The sequence below is a fragment of the Bombina bombina genome, chromosome 1 (genome assembly GCF_027579735.1).
Source record: "Bombina bombina isolate aBomBom1 chromosome 1, aBomBom1.pri, whole genome shotgun sequence".
Taxonomy (NCBI): domain Eukaryota; kingdom Metazoa; phylum Chordata; class Amphibia; order Anura; family Bombinatoridae; genus Bombina; species Bombina bombina.
Genome location: NC_069499.1, coordinates 103,986,912 through 104,003,414, shown reverse-complemented (window position 1 = coordinate 104,003,414; position 16,503 = coordinate 103,986,912). Strand labels below are relative to the sequence as shown.

The 16,503-nt window shown below is 39.3% G+C and overlaps 1 protein-coding gene across 2 annotated transcripts in view; it reads right to left on the bottom strand.

Annotated features, from left to right (window-relative positions):
* Positions 1-885: 885 nt before the first annotated feature.
* Positions 886-16,503, bottom strand: part of TTC7B (tetratricopeptide repeat domain 7B) — an 840,626-nt gene continuing 825,008 nt past the window's right edge. For both annotated transcript variants that reach the window (XM_053697563.1, XM_053697564.1), the window contains one exon: positions 886-2,735. In XM_053697563.1, coding sequence (XP_053553538.1) covers positions 2,514-2,735 — 222 coding nt within the window. In that variant the 3' untranslated portion in view covers positions 886-2,513. The remainder of the gene's footprint in view (positions 2,736-16,503) is intronic.

The following is a 16,503-nucleotide window of genomic DNA, read 5'->3' as shown; positions in this document are numbered from 1 at the left end:
GAGTAACCAGTAAAATACTTTGCAGGCATGATAAACAATACACGCTAGCTTAAGTGAACATTTTCACACATAACTGTATCGCCACTATTTCACTGGCAAAATAAACAATTATTCTGCATTTGCTATGAAACTTATTTTGCATATAGGTTATTTGAACAAAATAATTACAAAACATAATCCATTCATGAAACGCACATTATAAGTGGTATAGACATGTTTTGAAAACACGCTCCCTCGGAAACTTCTGGGATTCATAATCACTAGTTATGTGCTAGGAATGGCAGAAAGCTCTATACTTTCCTGTGGAAGGCACATCGTCACTCGCCTGTACAGCAAGGGTCAGCCCACTTTTTTATAACATTTCTCCCGGTGGGAGCTTTGCTTTGTAAGACTGCACCACTGAAACGATCATTTCTTGCCGGATCTCGCAATCCTTTATTCATTGGGCCCTTAGAATGCTCAGGAATGCCAATGGTCACTCCATGGTGACTCCTTTTGTTCTAAAGGACCACTTAACACAATAGAATAGCATAAACAATAAATGCATTATAAATCATTTTAAATGAGATTGTTTAACATTTTCCTTCCTAATGCATCATGTGCCAGCCATCAGCCAATCATAAAATGCATATACCTATATCCTGAGAATCTTGCACATGCTCAGTAGAAGCTGGTGCCTGAAAAGTGTGCATATAAAAATATTGTGTACATTAAGACAATGGAAGTGAATTAGAAAGTTGTTTAAAATTGTGTGCTCTATCTGAATCATTCAATTTTAATTTTGATTTGACTGTCCCTTTAATCTAGACTAAAGATTCTAAATCCTTGAATTCAGACTATAATCCAGTTGGACACATACTTCTTACACTGAATCAAATGACATAATTTTCATTTAAAAATTATTTTATTGACATTGGCATATGTAAATTAAATTTATTCATTGAACACATGAGGAATGTCAGAAAACAATGAAATGAGCCCATTTTTACATATTGTAATTTATAAATAAACTCTGACTTCACATTGAAAAAAAAAATTAAATACAACAACATTTTCTTAATGTGTCTTGTAACAGGCATTTTATTTGCAAAATATAAATATTTGTTTCTCTTCATCTCTTTGTTTTACAGCATATTTCAATCCACAGCCACAAAAAATAAAGACGTGACATGACCGCTTACATTTCTGAATCACAACTGTGACACAAAAAATACAGCATGGTCACACTTTTGGCAAGAGGTTACACAGTTGTTTTGTACTACATAGTGTATGTTGTGTGTTTAAATGTCTCGATAACACTCCAATATCTTGTGGTCACTGTAAGTCAAGACTGGTATTGGTGAAAAAGGATCTCCATATGACCTATTTAAATTATGGACTTGGTTAGAATGGTAGGATTTCAGATGATTTTACAACTTAAAAAATAGGCATATTTGTAATGTTAGGGGAAATCTAGCATAACTGAAAAACAAACTACAAAGATAGAATCTGACCTCAATAACATTTAGGTTTTTATGGACTTGGGACTTGAAGAATATGTCACCCAGCTGCATTACTGAAGCACACTTCAAGTTAGTCATGAACTGTAACTTTGATATTTTGGCAATACAGTTAGACTGAATATTTAACTGTCATCAATAACAAATATCTTAGAAAACAGTTTACTTTAATATTGTCTCATTTAAAACGACTAGTTTATTCTGCAATCGTATCACATGGCCTTTAGTTTAAAGTGGTTAATGATGTCAATTACAAAGTTTAGATGAAATAAAGCATTAAATTAAAACACTGAATATACTACTAATCTAACCTATTTTCATTTGTTTGTATGTCAGGAAGAAAAACAGTGAAACATCAAATAGATTCAGATATTTAATCAGTAACAAAGCTCTTTACGGGATGCTGCCTACTGTGCGGTAAGTGACCAAATAGGTATTATGAAATCTGACTGAGCATTGCAGACCAGCAAAGTAATGTTAAATCTAGAAAATAAAGTTTATAATGGGAAAAAAAAATGTTTCATGAAATGTATTACATCTAAATAGCACATAAAGCCAGTTCCTTGACAGAGAAAGATACCAAACCATCCTCCACAGCTTTTGGAATCCATGCCTAACCCTATTCAAAACCAAACCAAACTTGCAGTTGTTGCTCCTTTATAAAAGTGCATTCCTACTGTTTATGTAGCTTTGCTCAGGACCGGTGGGGATGGCATGTTATGGACTAGGTGAGTGACCCACAATTTTGGCAGCCATTTTGAACACACATAGACTGACATTCAAAACAAATTTGTAGTTCAAGGCAGAACAGTCTGCAGCTTAAAACAATACCAGACTGGCAAGAAAACAGAAATGAAAGTGAAGTCTACTGGTTATAATTAATTTAAACATTATGATTGTAACAGTGAATTGGAATTTCCACTGGATAAGTTTCCTGAAGAATCTCCATGATTAGGTTTGCTGTTCCATTACTGGACATGCACTGCTTGTGTTGAAATAGAGTGTTCTTGCCTCTCACAAGACCCTCGGAATTATAGTAAAAGGTACTATGGGACTGCTGGCCTCTAGCTCCAGTGCTGTCAGAAAACACTCTGTAGCGGCATCATCATGACCTTGAGCTTGGAGAACTACCCCAAGGCTGTTCCACACCTCATGCGCCGTTGAGTTCACCTGCACTGCATCCCGGAGGATCTTTTCTGCTAAGCTATATCGGCCCAGATGGTGAAGTATTAGACTCTGGAAAAAGGAGAACAAAATAAGAGATGTGGTTAAACATGTTGCGTTTTTCTGCTGACCAGTTTTCTACACAATGTAAAAACTGTGACATTAGATTTTCTTGCATTGTTGAAATGGACAATCTATCCCCTAGGCATCTATCCTTCACACATTTCTTAAACAACTAGAAACAGATATACAAAAATAATTGATAAATAAACAAACAACAGTATAATTCCAGTGTTTACTCTAAAATTCATAAGATTAGACCCACCCAAAGCATACAGACCCAAGCTATATAATTATTACAATCGTAGAGGAAAAGCCCTAAACTGAATTAATGGTGCAATTCTCGCCCCAATACCATCGTTATGTGAAGAGTTCACTTTGCAATTTTTATACCCATTTCAGCATGCACATAGCTTTTTTGGGAAATACAGCAGAGCTGAGTCTACGTAGCATGAACACTATATTTAACAAACTCCTGTTTCATAGACCAAAATCTGCAATTTTTATCCTACCCCATGGACACCAGACACCTTACCAAACTGGAGAGGGGGATTGCAAAACACTGTCATATGAGGATATTCCCTAACAGGTTTATGGCATTAAACAACCAATAAAACCATATTTTAATTGTTGATTCCAGTTTATGGAATTTAACAACCAATAAAACCAGGTAGTTAATTATTGAAACCTGTTGTCTAGTACATCCTCAGCAAGTTAGATGAAGGGTTATAGAACCTCCAGAGCCCCTACATCACTAAATGTAGCACATACTAAACTACACAATATTTTCAGCAAATCATTCCCCTCTCATTTACACCATGAATGGACGAGTTCCTTTACTCTCTATTGATCTTATGTCGCTTCTACAGGAGCATTCATAAGGATGCAGGTGGCATATCGCTGAGGTTTACCACAAGTTACAACTGATTTAGAGTAATGAGATGTTTCTATGTTTATCACATGGTTTGCATAAAATGAAAAATATCAGGAAAGACTTAAATGTACTGTGAATGAAAAAACAACAAGAAAAGATTTTCACACGAAAATGACTAGTTGTTCATATTTCTCCCAAAATACTTCATATACAATTTTGGCAAACGCAGATTTTAGAGAATGACTGTGAAATTCATCCATTGGTATCCGTATATACTGAAATTCAAGTAGATGATGAAACGCACAATGGAAGATTTCCTACTCACTCAATGTAAATAGTGTGTGGAATGCAGAACCGGGGAGTTTTAATAATGTAAACATTTAAGAACAAAGTCTTATGTAAGGAATAGAAGACAACTGCTATGCAATTTATGAAGAAGTCATGCACAAAGTACTCATCTAAGCTACTGCTTGCTGTCCCATAGAGAATGTAGCGTAGCACGTGCATTAACCTCTTAAGGACATATGACAGAATTTTTCCGTCATAAAACAATTGAGCAAACAGAAAGCTGTGTCCTTAAAGGGTTAAGCATGGTGAAAAACTAGCATGATGCAGGCACAGAGTTATTCTGCTACCAACACTATGGTCTGAAAAGTCTCACTTGAGTAAGAATGTCCTTATTAAACATAAATACATGTGAATTTGTATTAGATCAACAATGTTAGCTGAAACTAATACATTTCTTATAACAACAGATTAGACATTTAAGATATTTTCCGCTTCTTCTCATTAATGTTGTTAAGCTGCTTCTCCCAACCGCTACCACTTATTTTTAGAAACTCATAAAAGGACTGTAAAAGAGTTTTTTTTATTTTTTTATTTTATCAGTCAGTGGTAGACTTGCCAAAAAAGAGATGTCCCCTGCAAAAGTCTTGTACAGAAACTCAGCAAACCACTGTTAAAACTACAGCCAATATACTAACGCAATTTTATAACTACCATTCATAAATGTATAATGCTGCAACAAAGATACCTCTGCCATAAAAAGAAACCTTGACCATTAATTAGAACATAACCATTTAAAGATATTAAAGGGATACTAAAACCCAAATTTTTATTTTATGATTTGGATAGAGCATGCCATTTTAAGCAGCTTTCTAATTTACTCCTATTATCAATTGTTTCTTCGTTCTCTTGGTATCTTTATTTGAAAAAGCAAAAATGAAAGCTTAGGAGCCGGCCCATTTTTGGTTCAGCACCCTGGATAGAGCTTGCTGATTGAGGGCTACATTTATCCACCAATCAGAAAGTGCTATCCAGGTGCTGAAACTAAAATGGGACAGCTCCTAAGCTTCCATTCCTGCTTTTCAAATAAAGATACCAAGAGAGATAAGGAAAAATGATAATAGGAGTAAATTAGAAAGTTGCTTAAAATTGTATGCTCTATCCGATTCATGAAAGAAAAAATTCGGGTTTATTATCCCTTTAAGATGCAACAGGCTGATGAGATGAATTCCCCTGTATTCTTATCAGAGCTCTCAGCGAAAAAGCCCTGGTCCAGATGGACTTACAATTATAGCCTCTCATTTTCACACTTTGTTTAATAATATTTAGGCAGGACACCTCTTTCCTCCCAATATGCTCAAAGGTCATACAGTATATCTGTTTTGCCAAAGCCTGGAAAACACCCAGCCTCCCCAACAGGATGATGAGCTGAATTCCCCTGTATCTCAGAGTTCTCAGTGACCATTAAAGATCTAGAAGGTCATATATCTGTGCTGCCAACGCCTGGAAAATGCCCAGCCTCCCCAACAAATATCTGACCTATATCACTCTTAAACATGGACATAAAAATGTATGCAAAAATATAATCTTGGATAAATAGAATTGTACCCCAACTAGTTCATACCAATCAGGTAGGCTTCACACTCCATAGCGTAGCACAAAAAACCACTTTAAAAATATTAAATTTAATAGATCATGCTAAGAACCATACAATCCCCTGAATAATTGTATCTATGGATGCAGGAAAAGCCTTTGATATCATTGTCTGGGCTTTTCTTAATTTTAAAGGGACAGTGTACACCAATTTTCATATAACTGCATGTAATAGACACTACTATTAAGAAGAATATGCAGACTGATCTAAAAAATCCAGCACAAAACCTTTTAAAAACTTATGCAGAAGCTCACAGTTTAGCACTATTGATGAGGTTAGGCTGGGACAAACAGTGAAAGGGGCTGGGAAAACAAGAAGAGCAGACCCCCCCATCCCTACATATGAAAAGCCAGATAACATAAAAAGGAGCCAGCAAGAGTCTGTTAACACACGTATACATCTGATACTGTGGGCATTGGTTAGGAGTCTGAAAATCACCACAATGTTATTAAAAAATAAGCAAAACTATACATTCCTTCAAAAACACTCCCAGATGGGCTATATAAATGTATCATCTACAAAACATTTATGCAAAGAAAAATCTAGTGTACAATGTCCCTTTAATTTTTGGGAAGCCTTCATAGTCTAAATATTTGCTCTCTATAATAGCCCATCTGCCAGGATTAAAATGAATGATTCTGTCTCCCTCTATTTTTTATATAAATAATGGAACATGGCAGGGACGCCCACTGTCTACCCTGTTGCTTATTCTGACCCTTCAGGGTTAGAAATAATCCAGACAGTAGGGGCATTCCAATTGGACTAGTAGAATATAAAATTGCATTATATGCCAACAACCTTTTCATAAGGCAGCTACTCCCATTTTAAAATAAAATAAATGCCACTAAATCCAAACTAATGTGTATTTCACTAGCACCCTCAGTCTTAAACAAAATTGAATAAGAATGCTAATTTACAATTAAAATATAAACAATTAAGTACATTGGGGTTTAGGTAATTCCTGAACAACATCTACTTTCCTTAAAGGGATTCTAAACCCAAATTGTTTCTTTCATAATTCGGATAGAGCATAACTTTCTAATTTACTTCTATTATCAAATTGTAATGGTTATCTGGCTATTTTTATTTAAAAAGCAGGAATTTAAAGGTTAGTAGCCAGCCCGTTTTAGGTTCAGCACCCTGGCTAGCGTTTGCTTATTGGTGTCTACATTTAGCTAACCAATAAGCAAGCACAACCCAGGTTCTGAACCAAATATGAGCCGGCTCTTAAGCTTTTACATTCCTGCTTTTTAAATAAAGATAGCAAGAAAACAAAGAAAAATCGATAAAAGGATTATATTAGAAAGTTGCATGCTCTATATGCATCATTAAAGAAAAAAAATTGGGTTTAGTGGGTCCCTTTAAACTACCAAATTTTGATGAAAGACATTCAGGTAGAATGAAATTACTGGAGAAAAAAAATGTTGTGCTGGATAGGAAGAATAAATGCTATATATCCTTCTATTCTGAGCTTTCTTCCTGAATTGCATCCCACACTAATGGTACCTAATACACTACGTATACAAGATAGGTATTCAAGCTGGTGGTGGTTTGAATTGTGTTTGTAACTTAATTTGTGTCTTACAAGCCACTGTTGACTCTCTGAGAAGGTGTGGTGCACAGACCCTCACGGTATATGTGCGTATGCCGCAGAAAAACTGCAATAACTGAATAGAAGCATTTTTTCGAATGGAAGTCCAGTATATTACAAAAATGCTTATATTTAAAAATGAAATACACCCATACACACTTCAATTTCAACCTTTCTATCCCTTTAAGATTATATTATAATTAGAGCTACATAATATAATGTCAAACATATTTATTAAAGAAAGAGACTTTGTTATAAAATGTTTCTACAATTGTTGTAATAACTATGAATACTTGTATATTGTTGTAATTAAACACTTCAATTAAAACAAATATTAAAAGTTTCCCTTTATGAAGAGAAACCCAAAATCTGATTGAAAAATATTAGGGAAGCGTGCTAATTAAGAAAGAGCTGTGATTTGGAATTTTTAGTATGTATGATTCAATTTCCATTTATCCTGGTTTACCCTAGAAAACAAAGCACACATAACAAGTAGACACAGTGAGATGTACTTAGAAGCTAACATAGACCTTCCTATTGAATCATTAGGCAAACTCCTCGCTGCTGCTTTGGAGGGGTCTTTAGAAGAGATATCTGCCTCAACTGCTCTTTCAGAAGGGGCCTTTAGGCTCTATGGGATAGGCATATTCTTCATCTGATATGCTAAAAAAAGCAAAGAACAATCCACCAGGAAATTGGGGCCAACACACTATACATATCTTTACCATGACTTTGAGGAACAGCAAGGGGCCTTTCAGGTTGCCTCAACTTTAGATATTTTTTCATTTACAGAATTCTTTTCAGGGCAAAATAAGTGAAAACAAATATCTTGAGACCCTTAAAATCTGGATACCTGGCACTGGCCAGAGAACCACTGTCCAGGCAGAAAGCCAAAGGATGAGTGATAGAGATAGAGTATGTAGCTCAGATACCCATTAAACTTAGGTAATAGCTGAGGAACATGCAATGTGTTACTCAAATTATAGAAATGTCACCAGGCCTGACATTGTGCCAGTGTCTCCAATAACAACAAGGTACATAGTTGACTTTGTATTTATTTTAGTGTTGTATGATTTAGACTTTGGGACTTATTGCATAGCCTTTTTTTCTTAATTTGTATCATACATTTGGCTATAGTGTGTTCCTTATCTGGGCCTTCTGTTCAGATGCCTCAGCAATTAATGTACTACCTTAGCTTTATCCACTATAAGATAAGGAGAGTCCAGTCTTTTCCAAACTGCACTGCTCAACTATCAAATCTTAAGATGATACTGAAGATGCTTAAAAGCTAGATCAATTGCATTGCGTCAAATTAGATTTATTAGCAAAATAGATTAGGATGCTTTTCAACAGCCCTCAACAAAGTAATGTTATGTTGTCACAAGCCATGATGAGGTATTGGAGTCTGATCAATGGAATCCACTAAGGATCTGTCAAAGGTCTACAGCTTTCCAGGCCGGTGGGATTAATGCCTGCTTTATCTATATTGGAATGTAAATCTGATGTATGGAATGAGCATTGTTAAATTCTTCCTAATGCTTGTTTGGGGAGCCCCTGCTGACAAAGAGTGGCCATATTTGTCTTGGATTGGAAATCTGAGAAAATTAAGATGTGCAGCAACCTCTGGCATAACACAAACTGCACTAGTATTCACATTCACTTAATTTTCCACAGTACACATATAAAAAATGTGTGTCCTTTTAATTTTCATCACATGCTCACTTTGTATCTTATTATGGCTTTTTAAGGCACTGTCACAGGTCACCACCTTTTAATACTACCATTCTTTGATCATGTATTATTAATTTTAATTATATTTTCTTCCTAAGGACAGCCTTAGAATGTTCACATATAATTTTCATCACACAATCACATAATTGTTACCATAATTGAGGAAGCAATACTAAATCATATATTTATCACTTAGTATGTGATGTTGATTATACATACTACATGTATGATGTTAGAATACAACACATATCATAATGTAGTTTTATTAATCAATTGAATTGAAGAATTATGATTATAGTATACTTAATTGTTTTGTGACAAATAATTTGTATAATGCTATTTGGGTAAGAGAACCACAATGCATCAATTACAAATAATGCACAAATTGGCATTTTGACAGCTTATGCTAAAAAACATAAATTATGCTTACCTGATAATTTAGTTTCGATCGTGGGGAGGAGAGTCCACGGCTTCATTCATTACTTGTGGGAAATAAGAACCTGTCCACCAGGAGGAGGCAAAGACACCCTAGCCAAAGGCTTAAATACCTCCCCCACTCCCCTCATCCCCCAGTCATTCTGCAGAGGGAACAAGGAGGAACAGTAGGAGAAATATCAGGGTATAAATGGTGCCAGAAAAACAAATACAATTTAGGTCCACCCAACGGAGCAACGGACGGGAGCCGTGATATCAGGTAAGCATAATGTATGTTTTCCATCTAAAGGGGAAGAAAGTCCACGGCTTCATTCATTACTTGTGGGAAACAAATACCCAAGCTCTAGAGGACACTGAATGAAAAATGGGAGAGCAAAAATGCGGACCCTAATCTGAGGGCACCACAGCCTGCAAAACCTTTCTCCCAAAAACCGCTGCCGCAGAAGCAAAAACTTAAAATTTGTAAAACTTTGTAAAAGTATGTAAGGAAGACCAGGTAGCCGCCTTACAAATCTGCTCCATAGAGGTCTCATTCTTGAAGGCCCAAAAAGAAGCCACAGCTCTAGTGGAATGAGCCGTGATCCTCTGAGGAGGCTAATGTCCTGCTGTCTCATAAGCTAAGCGAATCATGCTCCTCAACCAAAAAGACAAAGAAGTAGCAGAGACCTTCTGGCCCTTAAGCTTCCCTGAATACACCACAAACAGAGATGTAGACTGTCTGAAATCCTTAGTAGCCGGAAGGTAAAACTTCAGGGCACGAACAACATCCAAATTATGAAGCAACCTCTCCTTTGGAGAAGAAGGGTTAGGACACAAAGAAGGAACAGCTATTTTTTGATTGATGTTATGATCAGACACAACCTTGGGAAGAAATCCCAATCCAGTGTGAAGAACAGCCTTATCGGCATGAAAAAACAAATAAGGAGGCTCCCATTGCAAGGCCGCCAGCTCAGAAACTCTGTGTGCCGATGCAATAGCTAACAGGAAGCTAACAGGAAGAGGACCTTCCAGGAAAGAGTCTTAATGTTAATAGAGTGCATAGGTTTAAACAGAACCCTCTGCAATACCTTAAGAACCTTAAGAACTAAGTTTAAGCTCCAGGGAGGAACCAACTGTCTGAAGACTGGCCTGATTCTAGACAGAGCCTGAACAAAAGCGAGCCTCTTGTGCAACAAGACTGATAATGCCGGAAAGCCCCTTCTCCAGACCATCCTGGAGAAATAAAAGAATCCTGGATATCTTAACCTTATGCCAAAGATATCCATGCAACTCACACCAAGACAAGTAAGTCCTCCACACCTTATGATAGATGCGACGAGTGACCGGCTTCCTGGCCTGAACTAGATTATCAATCACCCTCTCAGAAAAACCTTGTTTGGCCAAGACTAAGCGTTCAATTTCCATCCAGTCAGCCTCAGAGAATCTAGATTTTGATGTTGAAAGGAACCCTGTTCCAGTAGATCCTTGCAACATGGTAACCTCCAAGGAGGAGAGGATGACATCCCACCAAATCCGCAAACCACTTCCTCCGCAGCCACAACGGAGCAATCAGAATGGCCGAAGCTCGCTCCTGCTTGATGCTAGCCACTACACGAGGAAGATCCCCAAGGAACCGCTAAGGCATCTATCAGCTCTGCCTGGGGATCCCATGACCTCGAACCATATCTGGGTAGCTTGCAATTGAGTCTGGATGCCATGAGATCTATCTCCAATTCCCCATCTGAGACAAATCTCTGCAAACACCTCGGGGTGTAGAGATCATTTCCCCGGATGAAAGGACTGCTGCTGAGAAAGTCAGCTTCCCAGTTGTCCACACCCGAAATGTGGATCGCTGAGAGCGAGCAGTTGTGTGACTCCGCCCATTCCAAAATCCGAGACACCTCCCTTATTGCTAGGGAGCATCTCGTACCCCCCGGATGGTTGATGAAAGCCACAGAGGTAATGTTGTCGGTCTAGAATCTGATGAAACTGAATGACCCCAGAGGAGGCCACGCCTTTAGAGCATTGTATATTGCTCGAAGTTCCAGAATGTTTATCGGGAGGAGAGACTCCTCCCGGGTCCTTTTTCCTTGTTCCATCCTGGCACCCCAAACAGCTCCCCATCCTACCAGATCACCCCAAAACAGCTCCCCATCTTGTCACAATCTCCCAGGACAGTCTCAGGGAGGATGTCCCCAGGGACAGTTGTTCCGGATGGATCCACCAAGAGAGGGAGTTCCGAATCCAAACGTCCAGGGATATCTGCTGTGATAGATCTAAATGATTGCCAATCTGAATAATCGCAGTTCCACTGTCTCAACTGAAGAGGTCTGAGATGGAACCTGGTGAATGGAATGATATCTACGCTGGAAACCATGAGTCCGATCACCTCCATACATAGGGCCACCGAGAGACTTGAGGAGGACTGAAAAGCAAGACAGGACACAATCTTCCTGCGTCGCTGATCTGTGAGAAATATTTTCATGGATATAGAGTCTATTATCGTGCCCAGGAACTGCACCCTGTTGCTGGGAACCAGGGAACTCTTTCCTGAGTTGATCTTCCAACCGTGAGATTAGAGCAGGAGAAGAAGGGCCCTCGAGTGATCCTGTGCGAGACTGAACAACGGCGTCTGGACTATGATGTCATCCAGATAGGGCGCCACAGCAAAGCCTTTGGATCTGGCCACTGCAAGTAGCGCCCCCAGAACCTTTGTGAAGACTCTCGGGGCCGTCTCCAGACCAAAAGGAAGGGACACAAACTGGAAGTGTTGGTCCAGAAACGCAAATCTCAGGAACCTGAAGTGATTCCTGTGGATTGGTACATGAAGGTAAGCATCCTTCAAGTCTATTGTCGTCATGAACTGTCCCTCTTGCACTAGGGGCAGAATAGATCTGATCGTTTCCATTTTGAACGATGGAACAGCCAGAAATTTGTTTAAGCACTTTAGGTCTAGAATTGGACGGAATGTGCCCTCCTTCTTTTGGACCACGAAAAGGTTTGAATAATACCCTAGACCCCTCTCTGCTGGGGGTAATGGTACAATAACTCCTAGAGAAGAGAGATCCCTCACACACTCTAGAAATGCTTTTCTCTTTTCTGGTTTGCAGACAGATTTGACAAGAGGAATCTGCCCCTTGGTGGATGAGATCTGAATCCTATCCTGTGCCCTTGGGAAAAAACCTCCAGAACTCAAGGGTCCTGAATGTCCTGCAACCAGGCTTCTGAGAAGAGAGACCAGTCTAGGGCCACCCCTTCATGCTGATTTTGACTCAGCGGGCTTCTTGCTCTGCTTGGACTTACCCCAAGACTTAACTGTCTTCGAAGTTCCCTTGGACTGATCCACTTTCGCAGTGGGCTGCTGGAGTTGGTCCTTGTCTACACAAAATGGACGGAAGGTAGAACCCTTAGGCTTAGCCTTCTTATCCTGCGGTAGAAAAGCACCCTTGCCTCCCGTAACCGTGGATATGATCAAATCGAATCCTGGACCGAACAAAATCTTTCCTTGAAAAGGTAGGGACAACAATCTCAACTTAGAGGTCATGTCCGCAGACTATGATTTTAGCCACAGAACTGAAAAACCTGATATCTTTGCATTCAGGCAAATAATTTGCATATTGGCGTCACATATGAAAGAATTGGCGACCTTCAACACCTTAATCTTTTCCTGTATCTAGTCGATGGAAGTCTCCCCCTCGACCATATCACACAGAGATTCACACCGATATGTCGCAGCTCCGGTAACCACGGCTTCAGTCGCTGCCGGTTGAAAAACAAACCCTGTGTGCTGGAACATCTTTCTTAACATGTTTTCCAACTTTTTATCCATGGGCTCTTTAAATGACGAACTATCCTCAAGTGGAATAGTTGTCCGCTTTGCAAGCATAGAGATGGCACCATCTACTTTAGGGACAGTCCCCCATAGCTCGAGCTGAGAGTCCAGAATGGGGAACAGTTTCTTAAAGGAAGAAGAAGGGGAAAAGGAAGAACCTAGTCACTCCCATTCATTCTTAATAATATTAGCCATCTTAACGGGAACCCGGGAAGATCTGAGGTACCACCCTGTCCTCATATACTTTATCAAGCTTAGGAATCGAAGGTACCTACGGAATCTTTGGTTCCGGAACCTCCAGAGTTGCAAGAACTTGCTTCAGCAAAAAGCGCAATTTCTCCATCCTAAACCTAAAGTCAGACTCCTCTGCAGCCGGAGGCCTAGATGACATGGATTCAGACCTAGAAGGGGCCTCCTCCGAAGAGTCGGATTGGGCCTCATCAGCAGATAATGCCTCTGATATTTCCATAGGCGTAGAGAACCCCCGGGCCGGACCGCCAAGATGCGTCCTACGCTTGCATTTAGCAGAACGTGGTAAAGCATAGATCACCTTCGATACCACCGTTAGCAGTTGATCTGCAAAATCTGACGGGCCAATGAAGCTCTCCAGTAGAAGTAATGGTTGGACCCTGGGGCACTGCATGTGCAATAGGAGATGGATGCAGGGAACGCACCTCACAGGACGTAGAACCCTCAGAGGTGGACGGCTCAGTAGTACTAGACATCCTCTTAGTTTTAGATGTCGCAACATTATCAAGGCATGTGGAACATAGTTGAGCAGGCTGATCTACCAGAACCTCCTCACAATAAACACAGGTATGAGACTTTGTTAAATAGGGAGTACCCTCTAATGCGTCAGAGTTCTCCATAGCTTGCGCTTTTATTACGGATTAGATTTTAATAATAAAAGAGGGCACCTTTATAACCTCCAATGGCCGGGGCACTCACCACCTCCTATGACCCGGACTACAGAAACCGCTTTGTCTCTTGTGCCAGTAAAGCAGAAGTTGCCTAGGCCACACCCGGTCACATCACATGGAGTGCCTCTCAGGACCGCCCCTGCACTAGGGAAGAAAACACGCCAAAACGGCCGCGCAAATACTCCCGGAAGAGAACCTGTCAGTTCCACCATTGACAGAGCCTCATCTTGCACATAACGCACCAATAACACAATAAACAATATTATGTATAAAAACCACCTGTTCAATAATCCCCCTTCCAGGAATATTAACCCTTGATTCTATAAAGATAAAGGTGTCACACTGTGACCCTGTCTTCTCCGTTATCATTAAGAATATAATAAAATGAAACGATCTTATCAGAATCTATGCCATGGAACAGGAACATGGCCCTTCAAGTGTGACAGGTTAGTAGCATCGCTCCTGACATGGACTTGAGTGTAGAAAGCAGGCAGCGCAACTTGTCAATGCTGATTGCTTATGGAGCTGCTAATATGAGTCGGGATGGTTTTGCAGAAAGACTCTCCCTGCATCTCCGGATTCTAACTTTCACTCAGGCTCTCACTGAGAGGCTGACAGGACTACTTAAAACTCCAGTCCCATTCCGAAGAGTACTACCCTCCATAAGAGACTACTCCGAATCTTCCGACACTTCTCTGCCATCCTCCTGTGATGAAAGGCAAAGAATGACTGGGGGATGAGGGGAGTGGGGGAGGTATTTAAGCCTTTGGCTGGGGTGTCTTTGCCTCCTCCTGGTGGCCAGGTTCTTATTTCCCACAAGTAATGAATTAAGCTGTGGACTCTCCTCCCCTTTAGATGGAAATATCCACACTGCAACAACCTCAGTTACTTCTGAGGGTTAGGCAATTAGCGGCTGTCCGAATGGACTAAGGATGGCTGTGATTGGTCAAAGATTTGATATGTCATCCCAGAGAGACGGAGTTGAGTCTGACATAAATACCCTTTGTAGCATCAATACTGCAATTTGCTTATTACTGAGTACTAAAAGTATGACTGAAAGGATTTATAGCCTAATAAGACGGACTACCAGTACGTTAGATACAGTGTACCCAAACATTTCTGCGGGAAACAAGTGCGGAAGCCCTGCACGAAACGTGTATGTCTCTCTCTGCCTTACAGACCATTCGGCATTAACCGTATGGCCTTTTTCTGTATGCCCTTTTGTTTTTAGCACTGTATTGTACCTTTTTGTGATTAAATATTTTTTTACTCCTTCATCTACTCAAGTGTGGTGTCCTTGCTGGGCAGTTAGCCGGATTACAAACAGTTTTTGCCCAAACATTTAACCGGTGGTATCCCCACCTATACTGAAAGTTTCTGGTTCTAAGTCCGGCTATTGACAGGCTACGTAAACACAGCCAGCAGAAGAAATTACACTCTTTGTGGGCTGCAGAAGAGATAACTAATAAAATGATATGTTTTTTTTTACTTATCTCTAAGTATTGGGTTTTGGTTTACAGACAGATATAAGATAAGGAAGCAAGTGTATGTACACAAAGTGATAACATAATGAGATCTCATTTTACCTGCAAGCTTAACCCATTTCAATAGGCTGTTGTTTCCAAGCACAAAACCAGCAATTTTATATACACAAATAAATCTGAAAATGCAATTTCTCATACATTTTATACCCTGCTGCTGATATAACAATTCATTGAAAACACATTAAAGGAAAAACAATTTTACAGTGTACTGTCCCTTTAAAGGGACATTGAACTCACCTTTTTTCTTTCATGATTCAGACAGAGCTTGCAATTTTAAGCAACTTTCTAATTTACTCCTATAACCAATTTGTCTTCATTCTCTTGCTATCTTTATTTGAAAAGCAAGAATAAGTTTAGAAGCCGGCCCATTTTTGGCTCACAACCTGGGTAGTGCTTGCCGATTGGTGGCTAAATGCACCCACCACTAAACAAATGTTGTCCAGGGTGCTGAACCAAAAATGGTCTAGCTCTTTAGCTTAGATGCCTTCTTTTTCAAATAAAGATAGCAAGAGAACAAAGAAAGATTGATAATAGGAGTAAATTAGAAAGTTGCTTAAAATTGCATGCTCTATCTGAATCATGAAAGAAAACATTTCGGTTTAGTATCCCTTTAACTCTGGGATTGGGTGTGATGTTATGATAGAAGCGGATTACTAGCACTATATATTATGATTGTGTAACCAGCGCAGTATGAATGGATACATTGTTACACTGTTTGATCCACTAAAATAATACTGAGTGGTGTTACTAAAAGCATTTCAAATCTTTAACAACTGGTTACTATTTATTGCGTAACATATATTTGCTTCTTGTTGATACCCAAATGAAATGACCATGGATTAAATTCTACATCCTAGGCCATTTAAAGGGTCAGGAACCCACATTTCAAGTATAATAATTAACTGGGTTACTTATATTCAGCAGAGATTTCTTGT